Source organism: Ranitomeya imitator, chromosome 4 (assembly GCF_032444005.1).
Source record: "Ranitomeya imitator isolate aRanImi1 chromosome 4, aRanImi1.pri, whole genome shotgun sequence".
In the NCBI taxonomy this organism is placed as follows: Eukaryota; Metazoa; Chordata; class Amphibia; order Anura; family Dendrobatidae; genus Ranitomeya; species Ranitomeya imitator.
In genome coordinates, this window is record NC_091285.1 from 102,487,560 (window position 1) to 102,508,151 (window position 20,592).

General features: G+C 42.9%; 1 protein-coding gene across 2 annotated transcripts in view; it reads right to left on the bottom strand.

Annotated features, from left to right (window-relative positions):
- The window catches only part of SLC4A9 (solute carrier family 4 member 9), an 859,184-nt gene that overhangs the window by 26,546 nt on the left and 812,046 nt on the right, over positions 1-20,592 (bottom strand). For both annotated transcript variants that reach the window (XM_069763883.1, XM_069763884.1), the window contains 2 exons: positions 18,476-18,622; positions 17,789-17,876 (listed from right to left, as the gene is read on the bottom strand). In XM_069763883.1, the coding sequence (XP_069619984.1) occupies positions 17,823-17,876; positions 18,476-18,622 (201 nt within the window). In that variant the 3' untranslated portion in view covers positions 17,789-17,822. The remainder of the gene's footprint in view (positions 1-17,788; positions 17,877-18,475; positions 18,623-20,592) is intronic.

Consider the following 20,592-nt stretch of genomic DNA (forward strand, 5'->3'; position numbering starts at 1 on the left):
TGAGATCGGACGCCATGTTGCGTTTTGAGAGCCCCCGATGTGCCTTAACAGTGGAAACCCTCCAAAAGTGACACCATTTTGGAAACTAGACCCCTTACAGAACTTATCTAGATGTGTGGTGTGCACTGTGAACCCCCAAGAGCTTCACAAGAGTTTATAGCGTAAAGCCGTTAAAATAAAAAATCACATGTTTTTTCCACAAAAATTATTTTTGACCCCCAAATGTTTATTTTCACAAGGGTAACAGGAGAAATTAGACCACAAAAGTTATTCTGCAATTTGTCCTGAGTACGACGATACCCCATATGTGGGGTAAACTACTGTTTGGGCGGATGGCAGAGCTTGGAAGGGAAGGAGCGCCGTTTGACTTTTTTCAATGCAGAATTGGCTGGAATTGAGATCAGACACCATGTTGGGTTTGGAGAGCCCCTGATGTGCCTTAACAGTGAAAACACCCCACAAGTGACACCATTTTGGAAACTAGATCCCTTAAAGAACTTATCTAGATGTGTGGTGAGCACTATGAACCCCCACGTGCTTCACAGAATTTTATAATGTAGAGTCGTGAAAATAAAAAAATCATTTTTTCCACAAAAATTATCTTTTCACTCTCAAATTTTTACTTTCACAAAGGTAACAGGAGAAATTGGACCATGAAAGTTGTTGTGCAATTTGTCCTGACTACATTGGGGGGGGGGGGGGTCCACTGTTTGGGTGCATGGAAGAGCTCGGAAGGGAAGTAGTGATGTTTTGGAATGCAGACTTTGATGGAATGGTAGGCGGGCGTCATGTTGTGTTAGCAGAACCCCTGATGTGCCTAAACAGTAGAAACCCCCCACAAGTGACCCCATTTTGGGAACTAGACCCCCAAGAAGCTTATCTAGATTTGTGGTGAGCACTTTGAACGCCCAAGTGCTTCACAGAAGTTTATAACGCAGAGCTGTGAAAATAAAAATTCTTATTTTTCCACAAAAATGATTTTTTAGCCCCCAATTTTTTTTCAATTTTTCCAATTGTAGCAGGAGAAACTGGACCCCAAATGTTGTTTTCCCATTAGTCCTGAGTACGCTGAAGCCTCATATGTGGGGGTAAACCACTGTTTGGGTGCACGGCAGAGCTCAGAAGGGAGGGAGCGCCATTTGACTTTTTCAATGCAAAATTGACTGGAATCAATGGTGGAGCCATGTCGCGTTTGGAGACCCCCTGATGTACCTAAACAGTGGAAACCCCCAATTCTAACTCAAACTCTAACCCCAACACACCCCTAACCCTAATCCCAACCCTAATCATAACCCTAAACACAACCCTAACCCCAACACACCCCTAACCCTAATCCCAACCCTAATTACAAACCTAACCCTCATCTCAACACACCCATAACCCTATTCCCAAACCTAACCCTAATCCCAAAGCTAACCCTAACCCTAAACCAAAGCCTAACCCAAATCCCAAACCTAAGGCATCTTTACACTTACCAGGTTTTTTGCCGCCCGTTATTGCCAGCTTTTTTTGTGGGCAGTATTGCCGCAATTTTCACGGTCTGCTGCAATAATGGGCCGCAAAAAACTTGCGGATTGCCATTTTTCAAGTTTCCAATACTATGGCAAATTTATTGGAAAAAAAAACGGCAGTCCGCAAAACCGGAAGTCCCAGTGCACCACAAAAACAACCTTCCGTTGTTTTTGCTGCCCCATTGAATTACAATGGTGCCGTGTCCATTAGCCATGAAAAATATCGAGCAGGCTCGATATTTTTTCAGCCATAAATACGTCCCTCTCGGCCATACTGCGTTCCGTAGAATTATTGCGGCCCATTTTGCGACCCCATAGAAATCTATTGGGACTGCAAAAATGGGACGCAAAACCACGGTAAGTGTAAAAGAAGCTTTACCCTAACCCTAACTCTAATTTTAGCCCCAACCCTAAACCAAATTTTAGCCTCAACCCTAACCCTAATTTTAGCCTCAACCCTAACCGTAACCCTAATTTTAGTCTCAACCCTAACCCGAATTTTAGCCCCAACCCTCACCCTATGGGAAAATGGAAATAAATACATTTTCTTTGTTTTATTATTTCTCACTAACTAAGGAGGTGAAAGGGGGGGTTATTTACAATTTTTTTTATTTTGATCACTGTGATTGGGTTTATCACAGTGAACAAAATGGACCAATAAGAAAAATCTTCCTATTGTTGCTGGGTGCCTGCGGGCAGATCTCGGCGGGCGCACTACGCGGCACACACCGGAGGAAGCAGGAGGGCCGAGGAGCATCGGGACACACTGATAAGTATAAGCTACCCCCGGCAGCCGAGACTCCAGGATCTTCTGAGTACCGCCGGCAGATCTTGGTGGGTGCATGCACCCACCATTTCTTCCTGGTAAAGATGGCGGCGCCCATGGGGGAGGAAGCGGGAGGATCCACGGACACCGGGAGATACGAGTAAGTATCCGGGTGGATTGGGGACCCTATTTCTCTCTCCTCTGATGTGCGATCACATCAGAGGAGAGAGAAATTAAATGGCAAATCACGCTTTTTTTTGGCGGCGGCAACCGGTAAACTACCGGCAATCGCAACCCAGGGTCAGTAAAAACCGATCAGAATCATGTTCTCTTGGGTCTCGGCTACCCCAGCCGAGACCCACAGAAAATCCGACTCTGGGGGGCGCTATACACTTTTTCCACAGCTCCGTCACTATGGTTTAAGTACCCTTAACTACCGCCGTTAAAAGACGTATCGGCGGTCATTAATCCCTTAAGCCCTGAGGGTGGTTTGCACGTTAATGACTGGGCCAAGTTTTACAATTCTGACCACTGTCCCTTTATGAGGTTATAACTCTGGAACGCTTCAACGGATCCCGGTGCTTCTGACATTGTTTTCTCGAGACATATTGTACTTCATCTTAAGGTACCGTAACATTTAGCGACGCTGCAGCGATATAGACAACGATGTCAATCGCTGCAGCGTTGCTGTTTAGTCACTGGAGAGCTGTCACACAGACAGCTCTCCAGCGACCAACGATGCCGAGGTCCCCGGGTGACCAGGGTAAACCCGATGTTTACCCTGGTTACCATTGTAAAGTAAAAAAAAAAAAAAAAAAAACACTACATACTTACATTCCTGTCACGTCGCTCAGCGTCAGCTTCCCTGCACTGTGTAAGCGCTGGCCGGAAAGCAGAGCTTTACGGCCGGCCCGGCGCTTACACAGTGCAGGCAGGGAAGCTGACGGCGGGGGATGTGACAGACATTGGAATGTAAGTATGTAGTGTTTTTTTCTTTTACTTTTACATTGGTAACCAGGGTAAACATCGGGTTACTAAGCGCGGCCCTGCGCTTAGTAACCCGATGTTTACCCTGGTTACCAGTGAAGACATCGCTGAATCGGCATCACACGATGACGATTCAGCGATGTCAGCGGGAGATCAGCGACCAAAATAAAGTCCTGATCTTTCCCCAGCGACCAACGATCTCCCAGCAGGGGCCTGATCGTTGGTCGCTGTCACGCATAACGATTTTGTTAACGATATCGTTGCTACATCACAAAAAGCAATGATATCGTTAACGAAATCGTTATGTGTGAAGGTACCTTTAGGCTACTTTCACACTAGCGTCGTACGACGCACGTCGCAATGCGACGTTGCGACGTACCAACGCATACTGTGAATGCGCCGCACAACGGGGGCAACGGATGTAGTTTTTCAACGCATCTGCTGCCCCATTCTGAGCTGCGGGGAGGAGGGGGCCGAGATCCGGCCGCGCTGCGCGGTTGTAAATGGCGGATACAACGCACCAAAAAACGTTACATGCGACGTTTTTTGGTGCCGACGGTCTGCGACAACACGACGCAACCGTCGCACGACAGTTTTATAGGTCGGGTCGTTACGGACGCTGCGATACTAAATGTGTACTTTTATTGTTTTTTTAATTTAGATAATGGAATGTATTTATTGGAACAATATAGATTTTTTTTTTGTACACATGTAATTTTTTTTTTTTACTTTGCCCCGGGGGAGGACTGGCATCACATTATAGTGTATAGTAGCAAAAGGATAAAATTTAACCTTTATTAGGTATGTATTAAAAATAGGCCTCAAATAGGACCTGACTATAGACCAAAAAACAAAAAAAAAAAAATAATAAGACAAACCAAAATAAAAAACCAAACGTGGTATGTGCCCTATTACCTACACAGAAAGGAAAAACGAGAAACAGACAGACAAATACAAATAACATATATTCTGCAGCACTGACCGTGCCAATACTGAGTAACCAATCCACAATAGTCTTTACAGGCTCACGCAAAGTGGGCCAACTATTGAACCAACCAGCTGGACATAAATATATTTATGACACAGGATGCACCTCTATATGAAGGTATTATGGCTATAACTATGTCTATACAAACAGAGTATCACCTTGTCACAGCTGGTTATTAAACCAAAGAATGTACTTATAGTATATCACTGGTAGACAACATATCATTGCTCTACCAAAATATATATACCCAGATGGGAATAACGTCAGTGCAGAGTAGCAGACCACATATGCAGCATAGTGAGATGCCCAACAATAAAAAATAATACCCTTCCATATAACTTAGGGATACATGTTAACTCATTTACATATACTATGAGTGTTCCCTGAAGGATTCAGTTGTGGCATTCTTAAAAGGGTTAATGACGGTGGGGTATAGTAACGGGAACGCTGTGATACACAAGATCAGTCATGTAACCACCATGTAAATTGGTTAGATCTCACCGCGTGCTCAACTCATCACCAGCTGATCCTCTTTCTTCGTCCACCTCATATCCTGACCCTTAGTCTTTTACAGAGTGGTACTGCAGAGAGCGTCTCCCGACGCGTTTCCTCCTTGCGGATTCATCAGGGGAGAATGCTGCTGCCATTACGGGTCTCCCCCTTCTGTGTCCTTTATAGATTAAGCTCGTGCCGCGCTGACATAAGCCCCGCCCACCTGGCGTGTGACGCGCTGCTCGAGCTTGTCCAGACTGTACCAGCCGCTCACCGTCTTCGTTGAACCTAGGGAATCCCGGCACAGTAGCGCATGCGCGTCTGCCGTAGCGGGGATAGAGATGTCCCAGGGTATGTGAGTGAACTGTATCTTATTCTTGATACGGGGGAATAAAGCGTAAATGTATGAATTCATACATATACCCCCCTAAGGTGTCTGTACACATTGCCGCATGGAATCAATAATCCATCCAATATGCCGCACACTTAGTCAGCACCCTAAAAACAGGACCTGCAATAGAACACCGATCCTGTTCACCAAACGACATGATTCATGGAAAAACTCAGCATATTATCATACCAATTAAGTTACAGTAGACAAACAGAGGGTTGTCTACTTTTAGTGTATGACCATATCAAATATAAACTGCGAGAAACAAGGACGAGAGAGCCTAAAAAAACAGTAAGAATTTAAATACTGATTTGTTAATATACAGAAATATATAGGGTAAAAATTCCTATGCGCGGGACACCACCATCCATCACCAAAAAACCCAAAGGAGGGAAAAGGTGACCCTAAAACATTACCCTATCATAATATCCCTACTCTCCTGTCCCTGCCTGTCGCGGAGGTTGGCACCCTACAAAGAACCCTGCGCAAGTGGCGCCCCCACTCGACGTCGGCTCACCCAAAACTATCTCTCCCTATAGCACCCTCATATCTACAAAGGACAGCTATAAAGAAAGAAACACAGATAGGGGGGAGAAAAGGAACTGTAGGATTTTCCAATAATTTGAAAATATTTATTAAGGTCAGATCCGTAATTAGGCGATATAAACAATCCCTAAGATCCTGACCCTACCTGTCGCGGGGGTTGGCACCCTACAGCCTTCGCATGTGGCGCCCCCACTCCACGACGGCTTGCCCTAATTGGAAACCCTATCAGATATAATCACAAAAGAGGTGGAAAAAATAGTAAAATACAGGACCACTTAAATACATACTACAGAAAACAACTGTATGATTGTGTCTCATTTAGTCCTAACGGTTGTACAGTCTTCAACATGAATATCCATCTTGTCTCTTTTTGCAATATTTGTCTGTCCCAGTCGCCACCTCTTGGTGGAGGTATAATCCTGTCAATCCCTACGAAATAGATCTTATCGGGGTTACCCTGATGAAACTGATTCATGTGGATAGCCACGGGAGTGTCCCTTTTATTAGCAATATCACGGAGGTGCTCACCAATTCTCTTACGAAACTCCCTTTTTGTTTTACCCACATACTCCAGGTTACAATCACATGTGGCCTTGTAAATAACCCCCTTGGTCCGGCAGTTGATAAAATGCCGAATTGTGTATGTGGTACCTGTGACATTGCTTATAAAGCTCTTTGAGGGTCTGATGGATGCACAGCTTTTGCAGCCACCACACTTATAACAACCCTTAGTCTGGTTTGTCGTTAACCAAAGGCTGTTACCTGAGTCAAAATGGCTGTGAACCAATCTGTCATGAAGAGATTTGCCCTTTCTGTATGTGATCTGAGGTACCGGTGGGACATGTTTGTTTATATCCCTATCCATCTGCAGGATGGGCCAATGTTTCTGAAGAATTTCTCTGACATAATTCGACCCATTGGAATATCTAGTGATGAAGCGAATAACATTGTCTTCATCAGACTTGGGCTTGGGTATCAATAAATCTTTCCTTTCTTTTTTCAGAGATTCTTTGTAGGCCTTATTGAGTACCCCCTCCGGATATCCTCTTTCCAAGAACCGATGCTTCAAATCAATGGCTTGTTCTTGGAACACTTCATTGTTTGAGCAATTTCTGCGCACCCTTAAATATTGCCCCTTAGGGATCCCTCTTTTAAGAGGAGCAGGGTGACTGCTTTCCCACCTGAGGAGAGAATTTGTGGCCGTGTCCTTTCTGTGTGTTTTTGTGGTCAATTCACCATTAGGACGTTTATTAATGCGTATGTCCAAAAATGCCAGGCTAGTGTTGTTGGCTTCAAAAGTGAAGCGCAGGCCTAGGTCATTGATGTTTAGCCCCTCAACAAAGTTGCCAAAATCAGTGGCTTCTCCTCTCCAAATTACAAACACATCATCAATATATCTTAGCCACAAAATTATCCTCTCCTCAGGATGGGTCAAAGTGTCTCCAAAAACTACCGTTTCCTCCCACCAGCCCAGGAGCAAATTTGCATACGAGGGCGCACAAGGGCTGCCCATCGCAGTGCCCCTGAGCTGGTGGAAGTACTTCCGGTCAAACAGGAAAAAATTATGGGTCAAACAGAATTCTAGGGCCTTTATCACAAAATCATTATGTCTGTTATATTGTGTGCCTCTGGTATGTAAGAAGTGGCTCACAGCCATTAGGCCCTTGTCATGTGGTATTGAAGAGTATAGTGACTCCACGTCAATGCTGCCTAAGATCATGTCTGGGTCCAGGCAAACATCTTCCAATTTAAGCAAGAGGTCAGTGGTGTCCCGCACATAAGAATTCAGAGCTCCCACAAATGGTTTTAAGATCTTATCGATATAAACACCAAGTCTTTCTGTCAAACTGTTGTTTCCTGAAACAATCGGGCGCCCCTTTAGGGGATTGGTCCCCTTGTGAATCTTTGGAAGACAATAAAAAGTTGGAGTAACCGGATGCTTGGGTACCAGATACTCCCTCTCGTCCTTGCTTAACACTCCTTCTCTGAAGTCCTCCTCAACGATAGATCTGAGTTCACACTCATATTGTTTAAGGGGGCCATGTGGTAGTATCTTATAATCCTCCTCACCCTCCAAAAGAGAAAGGCATAGAGTACGGTATTTAATAGTATCCATTACCACCACATTACCCCCTTTATCTGAGGGCTTGATGGTAATATTTTTGTCCTTTTCCAAATTACACAGACAGTTCATTTCACTTCTGGATAAATTGTGGGAATTTTTTCTTTTTTTGTCTGATATTCTCATGAGATCTTCCGTGACCAAGTTTAAAAAAATATCAATGGAGCTTAAGTCTCCCATAGGTGGGGGCATACTGGAGCTTTTATTCTTAAGTTTGGTAAAAGGTCCCAACCCTTCCATATTGGGATCAACATCTCCCAGATGGAACAACAACCGAACATCCTGCAATAGATCCTCTGCTATACCCAAATCTGCACATTGTTTTCTCTCTTCCCTCAGAAAAAATTTCTTCCACTTGAGACGTCTTACAAATAAATTTACATCCTTAATAACCTCAAAAGTGTCCATGTCTGAACTAGGTACAAAAGAAAGACCCCTACTTAATAATGATATTTCAATCTCTGATAGTGCTCTGGAAGAAAGGTTTACTACCTGCATATTTAAGTTGGGGGATTGGTTCGACTCCTGAGTGGATAACTGAGGTCTAAAAAATTGTTCTTGACCGGTGATTTTTTGTTACTCCCGCGTCCCCAGTTACCACCTCTCCCCCTATTCTTTCCTTTTCCTCTCTGTCCTCCAGCTCTACCTTCACTGTCTGAAACTTCTGCCTCTGAAGATGAAATATCAGTCTCTGTTTTTCGGGGAAATCTACTGGCTGAAAAGGTATATGCTTTATTATCTTTGAACTCCTGAAGATCTCTTATGAAAAACTTATGTTTTTTATCCTTCAGATGATACTGGAATCTCTCTACCGAGTTCTGTAATTGAATTTCTTTTTTAGAGAATTCAGGTTCAGCCGAGAATTTCTTTGTTATATCTATATGTTCTTTCAGGGATTCATTCAAACTGTTCAAATTTTGTTTTTCTTCTTCTAATAATAGTCCCATCAATCTAAGAGAACTCGCCGTGGCCTCCTTCTCCCATTTAGCTAACAGACTGGGATTTTTATAACGATAACCAGGTGCCAAGGTGATCCTTAGATGTCTGGGAACAATACCAGATTTAATGTAGTTGTCTAAACTTTGTACCTCCCACCATGAGGCAATTTGATCTTTGTATACTTTGGTCAGCTCTTTAAATGCCGCATTAAATGAGGGAACATATTTTTTTTGGGTATAAGATCTTTCAGAGAAAACCTCCCTTGCCTCCGTAACCCACTGATTGGTATCAATTCCTGTGCTGAGAAATCCTGCCATGCCAAAAATAAATATATATAAGTAGCGTGGTGTATTTATCCAATAATATTTATACCGTATAGTAGCAAAAGGATAAAATTTAACCTTTGTGTAGGTAATAGGGCACATACCACGTTTGGTTTTTTATTTTGGTTTGTCTTATTATTTTTTTGTTTTGTTTTTTGGTCTATAGTCAGGTCCTATTTGAGGCCTATTTTTAATACATACCTAATAAAGGTTAAATTTTATCCTTTTGCTACTATACGGTATAAATATTATTGGATAAATACACCACGCTACTTATATATATTTATTTTTGGCCTGGCAGGATTTCTCAGCACAGGAATTGATACCAATCAGTGGGTTACGGAGGCAAGGGAGGTTTTCTCTGAAAGATCTTATACCCAAAAAAAATATGTTCCCTCATTTAATGCGGCATTTAAAGAGCTGACCAAAGTATACAAAGATCAAATTGCCTCATGGTGGGAGGTACAAAGTTTAGACAACTACATTAAATCTGGTATTGTTCCCAGACATCTAAGGATCACCTTGGCACCTGGTTATCGTTATAAAAATCCCAGTCTGTTAGCTAAATGGGAGAAGGAGGCCACGGCGAGTTCTCTTAGATTGATGGGACTATTATTAGAAGAAGAAAAACAAAATTTGAACAGTTTGAATGAATCCCTGAAAGAACATATAGATATAACAAAGAAATTCTCGGCTGAACCTGAATTCTCTAAAAAAGAAATTCAATTACAGAACTCGGTAGAGAGATTCCAGTATCATCTGAAGGATAAAAAACATAAGTTTTTCATAAGAGATCTTCAGGAGTTCAAAGATAATAAAGCATATACCTTTTCAGCCAGTAGATTTCCCCGAAAAACAGAGACTGATATTTCATCTTCAGAGGCAGAAGTTTCAGACAGTGAAGGTAGAGCTGGAGGACAGAGAGGAAAAGGAAAGAATAGGGGGAGAGGTGGTAACTGGGGACGCGGGAGTAACAAAAAATCACCGGTCAAGAACAATTTTTTAGACCTCAGTTATCCACTCAGGAGTCGAACCAATCCCCCAACTTAAATATGCAGGTAGTAAACCTTTCTTCCAGAGCACTATCAGAGATTGAAATATCATTATTAAGTAGGGGTCTTTCTTTTGTACCTAGTTCAGACATGGACACTTTTGAGGTTATTAAGGATGTAAATTTATTTGTAAGACGTCTCAAGTGGAAGAAATTTTTTCTGAGGGAAGAGAGAAAACAATGTGCAGATTTGGGTATAGCAGAGGATCTATTGCAGGATGTTCGGTTGTTGTTCCATCTGGGAGATGTTGATCCCAATATGGAAGGGTTGGGACCTTTTACCAAACTTAAGAATAAAAGCTCCAGTATGCCCCCACCTATGGGAGACTTAAGCTCCATTGATATTTTTTTAAACTTGGTCACGTAAGATCTCATGAGAATATCAGACAAAAAAAGAAAAAATTCCCACAATTTATCCAGAAGTGAAATGAACTGTCTGTGTAATTTGGAAAAGGACAAAAATATTACCATCAAGCCCTCAGATAAAGGGGGTAATGTGGTGGTAATGGATACTATTAAATACCGTACTCTATGCCTTTCTCTTTTGGAGGGTGAGGAGGATTATAAGATACTACCACATGGCCCCCTTAAACAATATGAGTGTGAACTCAGATCTATCGTTGAGGAGGGCTTCAGAGAAGGAGTGTTAAGCAAGGACGAGAGGGAGTATCTGGTACCCAAGCATCCGGTTACTCCAACTTTTTATTGTCTTCCAAAGATTCACAAGGGGACCAATCCCCTAAAGGGGCGCCCGATTGTTTCAGGAAACAACAGTTTGACAGAAAGACTTGGTGTTTATATCGATAAGATCTTAAAACCATTTGTGGGAGCTCTGAATTCTTATGTGCGGGACACCACTGACCTCTTGCTTAAATTGGAAGATGTTTGCCTGGACCCAGACAGGATCTTAGGCAGCATTGATGTGGAGTCACTATACTCTTCAATACCACATGACAAGGGCCTAATGGCTGTGAGCCACTTCTTACATACCAGAGGCACACAATATAACAGACATAATGATTTTGTGATAAAGGCCCTAGAATTCTGTTTGACCCATAATTTTTTCCTGTTTGACCGGAAGTACTTCCACCAGCTCAGGGGCACTGCGATGGGCAGCCCTTGTGCGCCCTCGTATGCAAATTTGCTCCTGGGCTGGTGGGAGGAAACGGTAGTTTTTGGAGACACTTTGACCCATCCTGAGGAGAGGATAATTTTGTGGCTAAGCTATATTGATGATGTGTTTGTAATTTGGAGAGGAGAAGCCACTGATTTTGGCAACTTTGTTGAGGGGCTAAACATCAATGACCTAGGCCTGCGCTTCACTTTTGAAGCCAACAACACTAGCCTGGCATTTTTGGACATACGCATTAATAAACGTCCTAATGGTGAATTGACCACAAAAACACACAGAAAGGACACGGCCACAAATTCTCTCCTCAGGTGGGAAAGCAGTCACCCTGCTCCTCTTAAAAGAGGGATCCCTAAGGGGCAATATTTAAGGGTGCGCAGAAATTGCTCAAACAATGAAGTGTTCCAAGAACAAGCCATTGATTTGAAGCATCGGTTCTTGGAAAGAGGATATCCGGAGGGGGTACTCAATAAGGCCTACAAAGAATCTCTGAAAAAAGAAAGGAAAGATTTATTGATACCCAAGCCCAAGTCTGATGAAGACAATGTTATTCGCTTCATCACTAGATATTCCAATGGGTCGAATTATGTCAGAGAAATTCTTCAGAAACATTGGCCCATCCTGCAGATGGATAGGGATATAAACAAACATGTCCCACCGGTACCTCAGATCACATACAGAAAGGGCAAATCTCTTCATGACAGATTGGTTCACAGCCATTTTGACTCAGGTAACAGCCTTTGGTTAACGACAAACCAGACTAAGGGTTGTTATAAGTGTGGTGGCTGCAAAAGCTGTGCATCCATCAGACCCTCAAAGAGCTTTATAAGCAATGTCACAGGTACCACATACACAATTCGGCATTTTATCAACTGCCGGACCAAGGGGGTTATTTACAAGGCCACATGTGATTGTAACCTGGAGTATGTGGGTAAAACAAAAAGGGAGTTTCGTAAGAGAATTGGTGAGCACCTCCGTGATATTGCTAATAAAAGGGACACTCCCGTGGCTATCCACATGAATCAGTTTCATCAGGGTAACCCCGATAAGATCTATTTCGTAGGGATTGACAGGATTATACCTCCACCAAGAGGTGGCGACTGGGACAGACAAATATTGCAAAAAGAGACAAGATGGATATTCATGTTGAAGACTGTACAACCGTTAGGACTAAATGAGACACAATCATACAGTTGTTTTCTGTAGTATGTATTTAAGTGGTCCTGTATTTTACTATTTTTTCCACCTCTTTTGTGATTATATCTGATAGGGTTTCCAATTAGGGCAAGCCGTCGTGGAGTGGGGGCGCCACATGCGAAGGCTGTAGGGTGCCAACCCCCGCGACAGGTAGGGTCAGGATCTTAGGGATTGTTTATATCGCCTAATTACGGATCTGACCTTAATAAATATTTTCAAATTATTGGAAAATCCTACAGTTCCTTTTCTCCCCCCTATCTGTGTTTCTTTCTTTATAGCTGTCCTTTGTAGATATGAGGGTGCTATAGGGAGAGATAGTTTTGGGTGAGCCGACGTCGAGTGGGGGCGCCACTTGCGCAGGGTTCTTTGTAGGGTGCCAACCTCCGCGACAGGCAGGGACAGGAGAGTAGGGATATTATGATAGGGTAATGTTTTAGGGTCACCTTTTCCCTCCTTTGGGTTTTTTGGTGATGGATGGTGGTGTCCCGCGCATAGGAATTTTTACCCTATATATTTCTGTATATTAACAAATCAGTATTTAAATTCTTACTGTTTTTTTAGGCTCTCTCGTCCTTGTTTCTCGCAGTTTATATTTGATATGGTCATACACTAAAAGTAGACAACCCTCTGTTTGTCTACTGTAACTTAATTGGTATGATAATATGCTGAGTTTTTCCATGAATCATGTCGTTTGGTGAACAGGATCGGTGTTCTATTGCAGGTCCTGTTTTTAGGGTGCTGACTAAGTGTGCGGCATATTGGATGGATTATTGATTCCATGCGGCAATGTGTACAGACACCTTAGGGGGGTATATGTATGAATTCATACATTTACGCTTTATTCCCCCGTATCAAGAATAAGATACAGTTCACTCACATACCCTGGGACATCTCTATCCCCGCTACGGCAGACGCGCATGCGCTACTGTGCCGGGATTCCCTAGGTTCAACGAAGACGGTGAGCGGCTGGTACAGTCTGGACAAGCTCGAGCAGCGCGTCACACGCCAGGTGGGCGGGGCTTATGTCAGCGCAGCACGAGCTTAATCTATAAAGGACACAGAAGGGGGAGACCCGTAATGGCAGCAGCATTCTCCCCTGATGAATCCGCAAGGAGGAAACGCGTCGGGAGACGCTCTCTGCAGTACCACTCTGTAAAAGACTAAGGGTCAGGATATGAGGTGGACGAAGAAAGAGGATCAGCTGGTGATGAGTTGAACACGCGGTGAGATCTAACCAATTTACATGGTGGTTACATGACTGATCTCGTGTATCACAGCGTTCCCGTTACTATACCCCACCGTCATTAACCCTTTTAAGAATGCCACAACTGAATCCTTCAGGGAACACTCATAGTATATGTAAATGAGTTAACATGTATCCCTAAGTTATATGGAAGGGTATTATTTTTTATTGTTGGGCATCTCACTATGCTGCATATGTGGTCTGCTACTCTGCACTGACGTTATTCCCATCTGGGTATATATATTTTGGTAGAGCAATGATATGTTGTCTACCAGTGATATACTATAAGTACATTCTTTGGTTTAATAACCAGCTGTGACAAGGTGATACTCTGTTTGTATAGACATAGTTATAGCCATAATACCTTCATATAGAGGTGCATCCTGTGTCATAAATATATTTATGTCCAGCTGGTTGGTTCAATAGTTGGCCCACTTTGCGTGAGCCTGTAAAGACTATTGTGGATTGGTTACTCAGTATTGGCACGGTCAGTGCTGCAGAATATATGTTATTTGTATTTGTCTGTCTGTTTCTCGTTTTTCCTTTCTGTGTAGGTAATAGGGCACATACCACGTTTGGTTTTTTATTTTGGTTTGTCTTATTATTTTTTTTTTTTTGTTTTTTGGTCTATAGTCAGGTCCTATTTGAGGCCTATTTTTAATACATACCTAATAAAGGTTAAATTTATTTGCCCCGAGGGTCTCAGGGAAGCCCGCAGGGAGCCCCCTCCCTGCGCGATGTTTCCCTATACTGCTGGATGACTGCGATCATGTTTGATCGCAGTGTGTCGGGGGTTAATATTCCGGGGGCGGTCCGTGACCACTCCTGGCATATAGTGTTGGATGTCAGCTGCGATAGTCAGCTGACACCTGGCCATGATCGGCTGCGCTCACCCCGTGAGCGTAGCTGATCACACTGGACGTACTATCCCGTCACTTGGAATTAAGTCCCAGGTCACCTTGACGGGATAGTACGTCCAATGGGATTAACGGATTAAACTCCATATTTTGCAATGGATGCGACCAGATGTACCCAAAACACAACGCTTACACAGAATAAAATGAAGTGGAAGAACAAAGACTATTCTACCACTCTGACACAGTTTATTCTAGAGAGGTGCTCTAGAGAAGTCATGCCTCTATTTTGTTCACATTAGGAACACAGTGCTTTATGCCCCCAGCACTTTATGCCCCTCAGCACCTTATGCCCCTCAGCACTTTATGCCCCCGCAGCACTTTATGCCCCTGCAGCACTTTATGCCCCTCCAGGACTTTATGCCCCCAGGACTTTATGCCCCCCCAGCACTTTATGCCCCGCCAGCACTTTATGCCTCCATTACTTTATGCCTCCATTACTTTATGCCCCCCAGCACTTTATGCCCCCCAGCACTCTATGCCCCGCAGCACTCTATGCCACCAGCACTCTATGCCACCAGCACTTTATGCCTCCAGCACTTTATGCCCTGCAGGACTTTATGCCCCCCCAGCACTCTATTCCCCCCAGCACTCTATGCCCCCCAGCACTTTATGCCTCCAGCACTTTATGCCCCCGCAGCCCTTTATGCCCCGCAGGACTTTATGCCCTCAGCACTTTATGCCCCAAGCAATCAACCTAATCGTGGAATATGTGATAAATTAAATGTGAGGCTTCACCCTTAAGAGCCCAGCTGATTACTGAAGCAAAGGACCCTAATCCACCATTCCTCTGCATAGAGGTGGTCTTAAATGAAATGTCAGCTGAGCTGTGGGCAATAACGCTTGTACTCTGCTCCAAGTCTATGAAACTAAAGGAAGCAACTCAGGAGTCAGGATCCCTGTTTCAGTGTAGTTGGGGAATTCAGTGATGGAGCCTTGGGATCATATCTTTTGGTAAATGTACATTATTCCATAGGTAAACTTTAATGAGTAAAATATTCGCCTATGTTATCACAGTTTTGCAACATCTATATATAAAAATGAGTCTGTGTGTGTGTGTGTGTGTGTATTTATATATCGGCAACCAATCACTAAGCATCTTTCATTTCACCAGAGCTGTTTATAAGAAGCTGAGCTGTGATTGGTTGCTATAAGCAAGAGTTTTCCTTGAAGACAGTTGTGGTAACTGAGGCCTATTATTCTTATCATTTCTATGGTGTTATTGTCCTTCTGTAAAACTGGAAATAATATAATTTATTACCGTGCCGACACAGACCACCCTTTGACACAGACTGCAGGGAGAGCCCAGGGGGAGCCCAGTATCACACAACATAGGATTAGATACACAGCTTAGCAGATTGTATCACACAGGATAGGATGAAATGCACAGCCCAGTATCACACAGGATAGGATTAGATACACAGCTCCACAGTCAGTAACACAGGATAAGATTAGATACATAGCTCAGCAGACTGTATCACACAGGAGAGGATTAGATACACAGCTGAGCAGTCAGTAACACAAGATAGGATTAGATACACGGCTCGGTAGACAGTAACACACAGGATAGGATTAGATACACAGCTCAGCAGACTGTATTACACAGGAGAGGATTAGATACACGGCTCAGCAGACTGTATCACACAGGACAATTAGATACACAGCTCAGCAGACGGTATCACACAGGATATGATTAGATGCAAAGCTCAGCAGCAGGATGTGCCAAAGGAGAGGACCTTTTCATTCCAAGAATTCCACTCATTCCATCTGATTTGCCTTTTGATTTTAAATGCCTCCAGTTTCCAATTTGACTGGCACTTGCAATGTCCATTAAAGGGAAACGGTCACCCCCAAAATCGAGGGTGAGCTAAGCCCACCAGCATCAGGGGCTTATCTACAGCATTATGGAATGCTGTAGATAAGCCCCCGATGTATCCTAAAAGATAAGAAAAAGAGGTTAGATTATACTCACCCAGGGGCGGTCCCGGTCCGGTCCGATGGGTGTCGTGGTTCGGCGCCTCCCATCTTCATCAGATGACGTCCTCTTCTGGTCTTCACGCTGCGGCTGCGGTGCAGGCGTACTTTGTCTGCCCTTGTTGAGGGCAGAGCAAAGTACTGCAGTGCACAGGCGCTTGGCCTCTCTGACCTTTCCAGGCGCCTGCGCACTGCAGTACTTTGCTCTGCCCTCAACAGGGCAGACAAGGTACGCCTGCATCGGAGCCGCAGGGTGAAGACCAGAAGAGGACGTAATCCTATGAAGATGGGAGGCCCCGGACCGGACCGCGACGCCCACCGTATCGGACCACCCGCCCAGGTGAGTATAATCTGACCTCTTTTTCTCATCTTTTAGGATACATCGGGGGCTTATCTACAGCATTACAGAATACTGTAGATAAGCCCCTGGTGCCGGTGGGCTTAGCTCACCCTCGATTTTGGGGGTGACAAGTTCCCCTTAACAAGATTAGATGCAAAGCTCAGCAACAGGATGTGCCAAAGGAGAGGACCTTTTCATTCCAAGAATTCCACTCATTCCATCTGATTTGCCTTTTGATTTTAAATGCCTCCAGTTTCCAATTTGACTGGCACTTGCAATGTCCATTAAAGGGAAACGGTCACCCCCAAAATCGAGGATGAGCTAAGCCCACCAGCATCAGGGGCTTATCTACAGCATTACAGAATGCTGTAGATAAGCCCCTGGTGCCGGTGGGCTTAGCTCACCCTCGATTTTGGAGGTGACAAGTTCCCCTTAACAAGGCTCAGGGACAATACTTGAAACTAGTAAGGATCGATTTGCAATCTCCATGCTTTTCTCATGGTCAACTATACATTGTCTGTTCAAGAGTTGGAACTGCCAAAAATTGTTCATCTTTGCACCGGAAGGGAAAACCAAAAATGTTGTTTGTCCAAAAGGCTCTTGAATGAGCTGAATATAAAATACTATCAATACTTAGGTAATTGTTTAGTTAATTTGTGTTGCAAATCTGTAGTGTTGAGTATATGATGTGAAATGTTTTTATGTGCAATACAATCATTGTAATTTGTTATAACTAACCACAGTTAGTTACTATGCCCGGGCAACGCTGGGCTCTTCAGCTAGTTAACTATAAAGTTACAATAAATTGGCTATAAAATGCACAATATATCTCAGTAGAAAACATTTGATTGTTACAATTGATAACCATAGCTTACCATTTCTCTTTGCAGAAGGGTCTACATCTCTTTGCTAATTTACTGAAATGTTTATTTCAGGAGCTTTTTCTTGATATTTTAACTCCGTCTAAAGCATAAAAAGAAAACAAAAAAATGGAAAACATTTACTGCTAAATATTATTTGATTTAAAAAAAAGGGACCAGGGGAGTGCTCACTGACAGTTGGCCCAGTGGACTCCATTCGTGTACTGTGCCTATAAACCTGGCTCTGACTACCCTCCCTTGGTCGCCCTTGTTACACATGGTTTGAACAGTACTGTGTTGACAGAGTGCCTTTAATCACGGACAGTACATGCACAGCACACTAATAACACTTTTTTTGCGGTCCCTGATTTTCATGGACCCATAGACTTGTATGGGTAATTTTGATCTGCGACTCTGTTCAAAAACAGACAAATCTCTGTAATTTTTTTGCCACACATGTCAATAAAAAACATGGACATGTGAACATCTCCATAGTTTATAATAAATACTTGTTTTATCCATGATGAACACGGATAAAACACATATGTGATTCATGGACTTCTGAACAAGGCCAAGTAGGACAGCACAAGAGCTTCAAGAACACAAAAGCTGAAGATGAAAATGTAGCTTTTCAAATGAATTAACATAGATAAAGTTTGTCTATGTTCTCTAATTAATGCATTTAATGAAATGTTAACTTACATCTTCACTGTCGGTTGAATCAGTATCTTCTGTCTTAGGTTCCTCAACAGTGACGATCTTTTCTGGCAAAATATCGTCCAGCCAACTTAGATCATGCAAAGAGAAAATACACTCCATTGCTTTTCGTATGCCAGCAAGAGCCAACAGCTGAAAAACAATACAAGCTTTCAGATTTTGTAGACATTGATCATCCAAAACATTAAAACCCCTGAAGGTGTGGTGAATAACATTGTGCTGTTACAATTGCATCTGTCAATGGCATCTGTCAGGGAGTAGGAAATATTGTATTAGGGCAACACTAATGCACAGAACTGACCAAGATAATTCTATGGAAAATGAAGCATAGACAGTAGGTGAACAGTCAATGTGTGACATTAATAAGTTGGAAATAATAAACAAAAAAGGTGAGGGTTTTTTTTGCAGCTGGATGTCTGTCTCCAGCTTTTAGTGCAATATAACACACTCTGCATACAATGGATTTCCTCTGTTTGTGGCATTTTGAAAGTTTTGGGTCAGTGATGTTTTTGGATGATGTTCTCAGCCATTTTTCTGCCATTAAAGGGACTCTGTCACCTGAATTTGGCGGGACTGGTTTTGGGTCATATGGGCGGAGTTTTCGGGTGTTTGATTCACCCTTTCCTTACCCGCTGGCTGCATGCTGGCTGCAATATTGGATTGAAGTTCATTCTCTGTCCTCCATAGTACACGCCTGCGCAAGGCAAGATTGCTTTGCGCAGGCGTGTACTATGGAGGACAGAGAATGAACTTCAATCCAATATTGCAGCCAGCATGCAGCCAGCGGGTAAGGAAAGGGTGAATCAAACACCCGAAAACTCCGCCCATATGACCCAAAACCAGTCCCGCCAAATTCAGGTGACAGGTTCCCTTTAACCTGTAGGTATCATTCATAGCTATGAAGAATGCTTTCAATAGGTCTTCACGTTATTACAGGACTCCTGAGCTGACTATAGAAGCACTTCATATTAAACAGTGCAGGTTTCTTCAAGCAGTGCAGGGGTTAATTTGCTCAGTTGTGAGCTCCTGGAAGCTTACCTTCATTAACCCCTTTACCCTTGGGCCATTTTCTGTTTTTGCGTTTCTGTTTTTTGGTCACCTTCGTCTCAGAGCCATCACTTTTTTACTTTTACATCAATATGTGGGCTTGTTTTTTGCAGGATGCATTGTACTTTTGAACAATACCATTCATTTACCATATAAAGTATTGGAAAACAGGAAAAAAATTCCAAGTGCGGTGAAATTATAATTTTCTCTATTTCATGGGACCTTGGGCTGGATGAGGGCTGTTTTATTATGTGTCGTGCTGACATTTTTATCCATGCAATTTTGGTATATATACAATATTTTGGTCGTCTGTTATTGCATTTTGTTGCAATGTTGTGGTGAGGAAAAAACGTAATTCTGGCGTTTTGAATTTTTTTTGCGTTACAACATCTACAGATTGGATTAATTCTTTTTATATATTGAAAGATTGGGTGTTTCTGAAAGCAAGCAATACCAAATATATATATTTTTTATTGTTTTATTTGAATGGGGCAAAAGGGGGTGATTTGAACTTTGATATTTTTTAAATTTTTTTAAAACCCTTTTTTTTCACTTTTTTTTTGCTTCAATAGTTTCCATAACACACTGAAGCTGCGACTAGACAGAGCAGGGCTGTCGTGAAGGGGTTAAGGTTCTCAGCTATTCATTGTTGGCCACTTCCCTTTTCTATAGAAACTGGACTCTGGCACACAGGCAGTGCCAGATCTAGCTTCATTGCTGCATGGTTCAGGAGTTGGTGGAGAGATGTTGTTTGATGAGGCCAGGGCCGGCTCCAGGTTTTCATGGTCCCTGGGCGAAAGAATCCCGGTGGGCCCCTTTAACACATACCACAATTCATAATGCACAGATACGGCAGAGAAATATAGGTATAGTACAATGCCAAAGATTTCACTTCTTACATTACATGAGTGATATCTATTGTGCATTCAACAATAGGTCAGAAACCGGACAGTATAGTCCTATATACAGAATAATGAGCCCCATATATTGCTCCAAACAGAATAATGAGCCCAATATTATGCTCCATACAGAATAATGAGCCTCATATAATGCTC